This window comes from Toxotes jaculatrix, chromosome 15, assembly GCF_017976425.1.
Source record: "Toxotes jaculatrix isolate fToxJac2 chromosome 15, fToxJac2.pri, whole genome shotgun sequence".
Classification (NCBI taxonomy): domain Eukaryota; kingdom Metazoa; phylum Chordata; class Actinopteri; family Toxotidae; genus Toxotes; species Toxotes jaculatrix.
In genome coordinates, this window is record NC_054408.1 from 3,372,177 (window position 1) to 3,382,915 (window position 10,739).

A 10,739-nucleotide genomic window follows, 5' to 3' on the forward strand; every position below is an offset into this window, starting at 1 on the left:
AGTGGGAGCTTGAAATAAAGTGCAGGATATTTCTAGCCATAATTTCCATACTTTTTTTTTTCAGACATACAGAGATTAATCTCATTGTTGACAAGTAAAATTGTTCAACAAAGAAATCATTGAACACTAAAAGATTACATTCTTGTTGCATGACAAAAAAACTATGAGTGGTGCTGAAGTCCTGTCGACTTCCAGTACCAAAAACCTGTAATCACGTTGGAATTACAGGGATGGGGATAGTGTGTGTGTGTCTGTGTGTGTGTGTTGTATGGTGCATTCAGATACAAAGCAAAGCAAATTCTTCAAAAGTTCTCTTCAGCATCTCTTCCTCGGGTTATCTTGATTTTCATGGTTTACAGAATAACAAAATCCTGCATGAAACGACGTATATATACGTATGGTTGTTGTTTTTTTCTAAATAGTGAATAATTTGAATTGAAAATGAACAAATGAACAATCCAGAATTTAAGCTGCCTCTAAATCCAGATTGTGCTTTGTGTTGTATCTGAACGCAGCTTCACAGAAACTCATGTTTACCTCTCTGTATTACTGAAAATAAACACAACGGAGAACTCTCGACTGCATTATTGTAAACAAAGGACTCATATGATAATATGACTTGAAATACAACACAATGATCCCCCCCTCTCCCCCAGAAAAAAATCCAAAGAAAAACATGAAAGAAAAAAAAGAAAAACATATAGGCCTACCTTTATTCAGCTTTGTTTGTTATGGTATCTAGATGTATAAGGCTGGTCCAGTCATTGTGTGTTTCTGGCCATGAACAGTGTCCTGCTGCATGACTGTTCCTAGTCAGATGGTCAGAGGTAGAAGCCCGTGGCTGGTGGGTCGGGGAGGCTGGACAAAGTCTCAGGGCCGGGCATCTGGACAGTAGGGGGCGCTGGTCCGTTCCCGTTGGGCAGAGCACAGCCTGTTGGGTAAGTACTGTTCAGGATGCAGCCGTTCTCCATCTGCAGGAAGGAAGTTATACATATGTATGTAAATATAAGTCAAAGCAGATTTTAACCCTGTAGCTTTAATATTGAATCAATAATGTTAATTACACAATAGTATATATTGTATATGTGCTTTACCAGCTTGTTCCAGCTCTTCATTGAAGCTATGGAAGAAATTCAAATGCAAAATGTTTCCTGTGGCTGCATCATTCCATCAAATGGAAATGTGCTTTGTTTTATAAGCGCCTGACATATCTGGCACCTCTGGAAACGCTGGCAGGGCTAGTAGACTTTAAAATAAAGTAATGTGAGTTCGAACAATGTTTGGTATTTGGGACTGGAAAGGAACATTTATTTTGAAAGGAGGTGTAGCTGAATATTCTGAAAACTTAACTTGCTCATCTTTTGATGTAGCAGTGTGCATGTGCTTGAGTATAAAAGCAATATTGGCTGACGTACGTGTTGTGTATCATCATTGTCAAATTTTTGGCTTTCAAATATCGACATATCTGAGTCTGCCCGAAAAATCCAGCACTGGTCAGACTGATCGAGTAAATACACTCTGCCGTGAGTCTTGCAATGCATTACTAATATTATACAATATTATTACTTAATTAATTTGATGTGAGGATGAGCTGAATCCTCGATTTGGTAAATATTTAAACTGACAAAGGTTCTGCCTTTTCTCTTTTACATTTCAATGACAGTATATGTAAACTCAGTTGCTAATGCAACAGTCCTGCAATAAATCCTCCCTTCACAGACATTTTTGCAGAACTGTTTTGTTTTGGAGGACAGCTTGTGGTGTCTTGAAGACGGAGAGTTGTTTTAGCTATTTGACCAACCCTCGTTGATAAAAATGGGGTGGACATAATAATAATAATTTTAAAAAAACCTTAGTCGATCAGAGTCTAGCTTCAGTGTTAAAGAAACTGTTTTTTCTTGGTTACATTTTTTTCTCTTTCACCTTTGTTTGCATATCAAGAAGCCCTGACTCCTATAAGCAAGAAACTTTGCACAATATCAACCAAATCCTATGCATCTCTTCTCATCCCGTCCATAAAAACATTCTGTCTCTGCAGCAGACAACAACAACAGTGCAGCCCTGGCATTTTTTGTAGGTCACAAACAGAGAGAGAGAGAAATCAAACTGTATTAGCACAACATGTCATTTTTGAATACTGAGTAATGATGTTAAATAAACAAAACACAGATGTTAAAAAGGGACAGCTCTGTGCCCTGGATCGAACTGTTTTCTCATACTAGGCATACTCTGTTAGGGGTGCAATGAGTATACAGTAATATATGATACTTGTAAAACTTTACACAGACTTTACGAGGACAAAACATGTATGACACAGATGATGAGATGAATATAGCAGACTCCATGTGCTATATTTCTATAGAATATAAGGTATAGATAAAGTTAATTTTGTTTTTGGAATGAGTGGAAAATTTGAGCTTTTGTTGTTGTTAGATGAAAATACTGCAGATCACCAAAGTGACTGGTAATTAATTCTCTGGGATCATGAAAGCCTCTACCAAACTGAACCATTCAAAAGCTGTCACCAATACATCAATTAAGATTTATACAAAATCAGAAAACTCTGAAAATGCTCATCACAACATCTTAGAGCACACGACGACATCACTGAACGTCTTGTTTTGTCCAACCAACAGTCCAAAACCGCCATAATCATACGTCAGTGACCTCACCTTACTATGACTGGGATCATGGGGGATCTCTGAGGCTACCATGCCATAATGGTCCAGCTGCCGGCAGGGCTTGCCCACTCCCAGGATCTGCTCCAGGGAGGCGTTGGGGGGAGGACACTGCGACAGGCTGGAGATGACCTGGACCAAAGGAACTGGGATCTGCTCCTGCTGTCGTTTGTGGTTCATTCCCTGGAAGGAGGAAACCATGGACTCGGCCCCGTGCTGTTGCACGCTCCTCCCAAGCAAACCACTTCCACTGACAGCGTAATCTGCATTGTCAGGCATACTATAATCCATGCAAGAATCTAGTGAGGTGTTTGTAAGAGGTTTTTGGCTGTTATCAAGGCAGGAGCTGCTGCCCAGACTCTCACTGAATCCATAGTCCTGCCACTGGGATTTCCCAGTCGAATGCTCTGTGCTGGAGATGCCACACAGTCCGTTGAGGTTGACCGCCTTCTGTTTGGCAAGGCGCTGCTGTGAGAGCTGGCTCTGCATCCTGGGCGGCTGCTGCTGCTGCTGCTGCTGAAGGTAGCGTTGATGGCTTTGCTGCTGATGGAGCTCGCCATCCAGCTCCGAGGCCTTGCCATTGAAAATAGTCTGTTGTGCGTTAAAGTGTTCCAGTTGTATCCCTGCACTGGCTAGAATGTCTTGGGCTGTCCACTGTCCATTGGGAATAGATTGTTTTTGCCCCAGCAGCTCTCCATTAACTATCGTGTTAGCCAAATGGTCACTCTGCTGGCCCCAGTCATGCAACACTTTACTTGTGCTCATGTTGAGGTGCTGTTGCATCTGCTGGGACAGCTGGACGATGGGAGCCTGCCCCACCAGGGGAGGCTTATGGTGAGGAAACAGCATTTGCATATTAGTGTCAGAGGTGGTATTACTTTCAGGTAGTGACACCGTTGTGGCTGTAGCTGAGGCTGTACTCGGAGGCACCTGTCCTCCATGCTCTGTGGAATCAGTCTTTCCCTCTATGGAGTCATAGATATATGAAAGGATCTCGTCATTTGTCAGCAGGTCGTCCAAAGTGGGCACGCGTTCAGGGTCCATCTCGACTCTGATCATCCGCTCATCCAGCAGCAGCAGCTCCAGGTCCTCAGCACTCAGCCCTAACCCCTCCAGAGCTCCAAACAGCTCACCATTTGAACAACCCCCCTCTTCTGCATCCACAACCCCTTGGCCTTCCAAGGAGAGGGAGTCCAGAGTAGCCAGCAGCGGGTCAAAGCTTGTGTTTGGCTCTGTGATGCCTGGGCCCACAACACCATTGCTTGGCTCGTCCCAGCTCCGGTGCAAGCTGGAGGGTTCGGAGTCAGAGAAGCCCATTTGCTCTCCAAAGAAGGTGCTATGGAAAGACATTTTGGGCTCCAGGGCGGGCTGGCAAACGTACACCGATTCATCCTGACTCATAAGTGCCCCCAGGAGGGAGCCGGGGTCCAGACCATCCCTCACCAGCCTGTCAGTCCTGCTCTTCTTTGACTTACTGCCATTCTTCTCATGGCTTCCATCTCTAAAGGCTGCAATGGGGTGGTTGGACTGGTAGAGCAGAGCCTCACCTGTAGCATAGGTAAAGGGCAGATGCATGGAGCGCTTACGCAAATGTTCTCCTCCCTCTTCATCCCTGTAATGATGGAAAACGTGATTATTATTATGTGTCATACATGTTTAAACATGTAAAATGTGTCACATCATAACTGAAAGCATACTTCCCTCCCAGCATACACTCTAAATTCTTTACACAAATCAGATTAAAACATGTGAGAAGTTATTATTTGTCCCCGTATTGACTTTGATTTTAATATACATGTATACTGTATCAAGGTTCTGCTGCGGTAAGCTTGTTCTGTCTGTTTCTGAATGCAACTGGCTCATTTTACAGGTTTACAACACAACATAAAGGGACAGGAACATACAGAAGAGGCCTCTGGGTGGCGATGATGTAGTCCGGTTTGCCATTCTTGTACACCAGTCTGGCATTAGCCTGGACCCATTTCCAACGATTCTCCTTGGTGAGGAGCCTGAACACAGTCAGACCGCTCTCTCCAGTCTTCATCACTATAAATACGGAACACAAACAGTTAATATGAGTGAGCTACATAACAGAGTTAATATGAACCTACTGAATGCACTTCGTTTCTGTAAGGACGGAGACTAAAGCTGATAGAATGGTAGAAATTAAACTGCCAGAAATCCTGTAGGGCTGCCTTATTTACTCTAAGTGTACACAGTGAGCTCATCTTTACCCGCCGGGCATGTTGATGACATTTCATACCAAGTAAAAAAGGAGAGACAGATTTAGGATTGATGAGAAAAGCTTTCTCTGGAATTCTAGTCCTGGAGCCTTACTAGAAGTGGAGATAAAGCGCTGGAGTCGATGGGATCACTGCGAGGCATGATGCTGTTCAGTAAATTTCACTGCATCGTGCAAATTAGATTTCACTTTGAACAAGTGGATGTTGTGGCCGCTGATGGCGAGTTAAGGTCAGAACATCAGCAATCATGCCGAGGGACCACGAGTATCTGCCGAGACTTTCACTGAAATCTGGCCAGGAGTTGTCAGGAACCAAAGGATGAAAGTGGACCAAAGTGTTGTACTGATAACACAACTGACTCACATCCTCCAGCTTTATTTTACAGATTGCTAAGGGTGAAAAGCTTAAGTTCTATTCATGCAGAACTGAATGTCTCCCTTAAGCATTACGCCATAAACCCCATGTTCTGTCTTCTTTATGCACAATTTTGAGAAGAAGGCCACAAAATCGTACTCTGACATAACGTTAGGATGAATGGAAAAGATCAGTTGGCTCTTCCATGTAGAAGAACTACTTGCTTTTACATTTTGATTAAACTACACGGATCCTCGTGTTGCAGTGAGAAGAAAGTGGTCAGTAACATGTCTGACCTCTGAAGTGTTTGTGTGTTGGTGTTGCTGTATGGATCATCTCTGATGCTTTGCTCATGCAGTGGATTTGTGGGCCCTATCCTGTCCTCTGGCAGCTCTGCAGCTTTGCTCAATCTGCTCCGTAATCCAGCAGGATTACTTGTGAAAGCTGTCTGAACTCTCTGACCAGCCTGGACAAGACCTCAACTTTTTTTGACAGGACTAAATCTAAAATAGAAACATGGATCTGTCACATAAACATCAGAGACTGAAAATTTCTTATTACACATTATCTTCATTATAAAGCAGCATCAGGCTTTGTATCAACCGTCTCTTCTGGGCCACCTTAACACCGTGTTGACATGCAGGCATGTTTACTGTAAGGTGGCAGGATTATGTTTTCGCCCATAAAAAAAAAAACAGAGCTGTATAAAATCTGCTAATCGAGAAAACGCATGAAGTGAAGAGAGTCAATAAAAGCCGTTTTCCTGACTTCAAATGTACGTTGATGAAGGAAAGGAAGAGCTGTGAAGTTACAGTCAAATGGCTTGGTTGGCGTGGTGACACAACTTACTTCTGACATGGTTCTCTGCACAGTACAACATGTCTGCTGCGTGGATGAACTGATAGCCTGATCCGCGAACCCGCAGTTCAGCCTCTGTGTATCCCAAAACTATCTTCCCCCTGTGCAAAAAGACAATGAGTTACTAATCACTGATCACATGTGACTGAACAGTTGACAGATTACAAAGGTTTCATTAAGTTCTGGCTTTACTGCTTTAGCTTTACAAAAATAACCATCTCATAACAAACCAAGTGACATTAAACTGGATCATTTCTTGTATTAAGATAAGAGAAGTGAAAGATTAGAACATTCACATTAAGACAGGAGTGTGTACATGTATGTTTTGTGCCAGTTTCATTACTTTGCATCACAGGCCAGTGGTGTAAAGTCCAGCTTGTGTTTGGTTCTGAAGATCATGTTCTTGGTCCTGATCTCCAGGATGGATGGAGGCTGCAGAGGAGTCGCGATGGCGAAGAGGGCGAGCTGCAGCGGGGCCTTCCCTCCGTTTTCTTGCCGCTGGTTCTGTCCATGCAGAAACTTGAGCCTCCCCTGGATGTTCAAAGCCTGAAAAGTACGAATAATAAATGCAGTTTAAAATTTCAGTCTTTCATAAACCTCAGTCCTTTCTCAATGAAAGAATCCTTTAAACCTTCAAAAGCATTTAAGAAGATCTATGATCTTCTTCATGTTTCTTAAAACAATTCAGTGACTGACTGTAGCAGGTTTTCCCTCAGCGATTTTAATGTGTAATCTACCAGAAAGCCGGAGGAGTTGTCCAATAAGCAGCGAAAACGACACACAAAGCTCCTCTCCAGGAAGGACGAGTTCTCTGGGGGAAGCTGTTCAGGGTTGTAGGTGACCAGAGACGAGCTGCTGTCAGGTTCCATCTCTGTGGTAAAAAAAAAAAAAAAGTATGAGCCAATGTCAGTGACAATGATTAGTCAGTACAGTCACTTTCAACTTGAGATGCTTTGAGATGATTTGGTGCTAAAACCCCAGTAAAAGCAACTATTACATCAAATTCACTTTTTAAAAAAACAGCTGGAATCTTTGTCATAAATGTGAAAATGAAGGCCACATTGACCTGGCATCGCTCTGCCCCCCGTTTTCATTCTTGAGCTGGATTTTAATGTTCAGTGCAGGAATGGGTTAGCTGTGTCAGGGATGTGGGTCTTAACCTAAACACACTGCTCAGATCCAAAGTACACAGACATAAGCATCTTAAAACCCAAACGCAGATCTGGGACCACTTCACCTCATAAGCCACAGTGAAGATTACAGGGTCATGTGACCTGACCTGAGGATGGTCTTACAGTTAAATGCAGAAACTGTGTGTACTTCACCGTCTCATTTTGATGTAAATGTGTTTGTTCACACACACTGTGGGCTGCAGTGGCACAGATTTGGGGGTTGGAACAAACCACAGAGAGATGATTCGAATTATCCTGTTAATTGTTCTAACTTATTGCATGTTAACCATTTTTGTGTTTTTAGCAGCACAGAAAGTTTTACTAAATGTTTTGTTTGGACTAAAACGTAGACACCTGTTCAAAGTACATGGATGAACTGTGGTAGATGTCGAGCTTCCAGCCTGTAGTGCAAATATTCATAGAGATTGGGACCAAGCCCTCAAAGCTCAGTCTCAGACTGACCCACCGCAGTCACTCTAAGCATATGCAAACAACATCTGCATTACCTCCAATTAAAGTCTATTTTTGCATAAAATCTCTCTTCAAATCTCTTCAAACGTTCTTGCAAATAACTCCTTGGTTTGGTGGTGTTGTTGTTTGCCTTTCAGACACCAGTTTCAGTTCAGAGTATTCAGTCCCAACAGGACCTCGCAGTTTTGTTTGGTCGTGAAGGAAAGACTCCTGTAGGAGGAGAGTGTGATCACCTTCGGTGGAGTCCTGGGTGCCAGCAGATGCAGCGGCAGGAGGAGGATTCAAAGCCCAGTGCAGGTTTCTCCTGAGCTCCTGCTGGTCCTCCGTATGGACCAGTTCATACACGCTCTGGTGCATAACATCGGTCTGAGAAAAACAATGAGAGGAAGAATCAGGGAGACATTCAGGACATAGGTAAAATTATACAACTGTAAAAGAACCTAAATATGGTTGTTTAATTTATACGTCACTCACTGACAAACAAAGGGGTTTGTTGCTGCAGGGTTTCTGGTGAATATCTGTTCAGTATTTGACACAGTGCCTCAGCAGCTGCAGCAGTGTTCAGAGCGGTTGCTGAAGTATTGCTTAACACTTGGGCTATGGGATTATTAGGTGCAGATTCATGTTATGGAGAGAACACTGTGCTCAAAAGCAAATTTCCCTTTCAGATGGCTACCAAAGGTCACAGTAAGGTGCACCCAGCTGCGTCACCATGTGTGCTACACAGATGAGCTGTAGGCCAGAGATGTGCTGTTCACTGCAGCTCACTCCTGTGACTAGTGGTTTCTACAAAAGGCCAAGCTATAAATAGGTCAGGCCTTTTTGCTGCTGTTTTGGCCTCTGACTCTGCACCATGCAGAGAGTAGACCAACGGATCAAACACGACCCCCGAGCTGCTCCCAGCAGATGTTGCACGCAAGCCATCCATCCAGACCCCACAGAGCTCCTGGGTGTTTAATACAGTATCATATGTGTATCTGTAGATTTGCGTCTCTCTGTGTCTTAGATCATGGCCAGGTTAGATGATAAACATGTTGGGTTAAAATGCTAATTAACATGTGGCTAAAGAACCTACATGCTGCTGTCCTATACCAATAGCAATCCAACAGAATCATGGCTACCATGTTTTGTTTTGTTTTTTTTTCATGGAGTCCCTCTAGAGTTTCCTGATTTTGGAGACACCTCCGTCCTTCTATGGAGACAAAGCTACTAACTATAGGCAGGAAGTCAAGCCAGGTGTTGATGGGGATCCATACAACAGTGGGGACTGTGCCAGATTTCTGTATCTTCACCACAACAGAAAAATAGGACGTTCCACTCAACCCTACGCTGTTTCTATTTCTAATTCTGATTCAGAGGATGATTATTAGAGGCAGCACATACAGAAAAACACTGGTAGTGATATGATACCTGGTGGAAGCCCAAATAGTCCTGGATGGTGTGAGAGGAGTAGAAGATGGTCCCACTGGCAGTGATAACCAGGACAAAACCATTGAGAGCCTGTGGGTCAACCAAAGGACACACACAGACAATTAGCATGGACGTTCACTCAAGCTAATGATTTGGCACAGTTATTTCTCATTCTGTAAGAGCTTTCAATTAAGAAAATGGAGACTCACACCGCCACTGGCAAAGGTTCACCTGTGTAATGTTGTCAGTAATATTTTCTCGGTTCCGAACAACTAAAATGTTTTATTTGAAAGGGTGGTTCATGTCTGTGTTTGTCACTGATGTTTTTCCTGGTTCGGATTTGTCTTAGAATTTAAATATGAAAAGCCTCCACTCTTCTGCTCTGCAGAACTGCACCTCCTACACCTTAGGAAACAAAGGTATATGAAGCATGTGGGCATTCATACAGTACACAGCGCGTGAAGCCATCAGCTCTTTGTCTTTACAACTTTTCTACAATATGTAAACGATTTAATTTCTTTGCTGTTAGAATAAAAAAAGAAAGGAGGTAGGAAAGGAAAGAAAAATGTCAGCATGGCAAAGTAAAGACAAAGGAAGAGACCAGAAAGGAAAATGAGGTAGCATGTTAAGTGAAATGGAGCACACTCATTGTTTCTCTTCAAAGGGGAACAGCTGGTCCAACATTTCCAGCTCACTAAACGCACACGTGCACTCCCCCGGTACGGGAACACGTAAATAAACACACTAACAGACAAGCACCAACAAACACAGACAAACACAACTGTCCTCACAAAACCACAAGCATCCACACAAACACAGTCATCTCTTTTCTAAATCAGCCCACGGGGTGCGGGGATGACTAATGCTGGAGACGCCGTGTTATTCTTTTGACATTACACCAGTGATTCACCTCAGTCATCTGCGACACTTCCTCCAGAGTAAACACAAACAACCAAATGTCAAGGCTGACTTTTTCATTTAAACAGATACCAAACATACTATACATATTATGTTTTTTCCGTTTCTATTAACACAGTTATTTTCTGAAATGATTTAACCTCTTATGTAAGGTCCCTCCAAAGTTCGTCCAAACTTGTTAACCTCTCAGCTTGATCCGCTGCTGCAGTTGTTGTCACTTGTCAGCAACGACCAACTCTGTGTATGTTGATTTTCGATAATGACTAAAAAGTAACAGCAGAATTAACACACTGTGCCACGTTTTCTCCATTTTCAGTCTGAATAATTGATACGCTCGCGGCTCCTCTATAATTCAGAACTGTCTGATGTGAAGACCAGCAAAGAAACTGGCTCAGACACGGGTTCAGAAATAAACCCAGAATTCCTCAGCCTGTGAACCGCTCGCTGTCCATCTCCCCCCTTCATCCCAGGATGAAGAGGAGGAGGAGGAGGAAGAGGCCCCCTGTGGAACACTCACCTCCTGACTGAGTCTGTTTCTCCAAATGAGCTTTCATTTTTCATTACTAACAAGCTGGGGAAATATGGGCTTATCATTATAATGCAACCTCCCCGGTAGGGTCGGGGGAATGGTGGGC

The 10,739-nt window shown here is 43.2% G+C and overlaps 1 protein-coding gene across 1 annotated transcript in view; it reads right to left on the reverse strand.

Moving 5' to 3' along the window:
- Positions 1-821: 821 nt before the first annotated feature.
- The window catches only part of LOC121194336 (aryl hydrocarbon receptor-like), a 30,380-nt gene continuing 20,462 nt past the window's right edge, over positions 822-10,739 (reverse strand). Inside the window, exons 4-11 of the mRNA XM_041057167.1 lie at positions 9,187-9,276; positions 8,010-8,142; positions 6,871-7,004; positions 6,477-6,679; positions 6,125-6,234; positions 4,583-4,724; positions 2,673-4,290; positions 822-971 (exon numbers count right to left, since the gene is read on the reverse strand). Of these exons, the coding sequence (XP_040913101.1) occupies positions 822-971; positions 2,673-4,290; positions 4,583-4,724; positions 6,125-6,234; positions 6,477-6,679; positions 6,871-7,004; positions 8,010-8,142; positions 9,187-9,276 (2,580 nt within the window). The remainder of the gene's footprint in view (positions 972-2,672; positions 4,291-4,582; positions 4,725-6,124; positions 6,235-6,476; positions 6,680-6,870; positions 7,005-8,009; positions 8,143-9,186; positions 9,277-10,739) is intronic.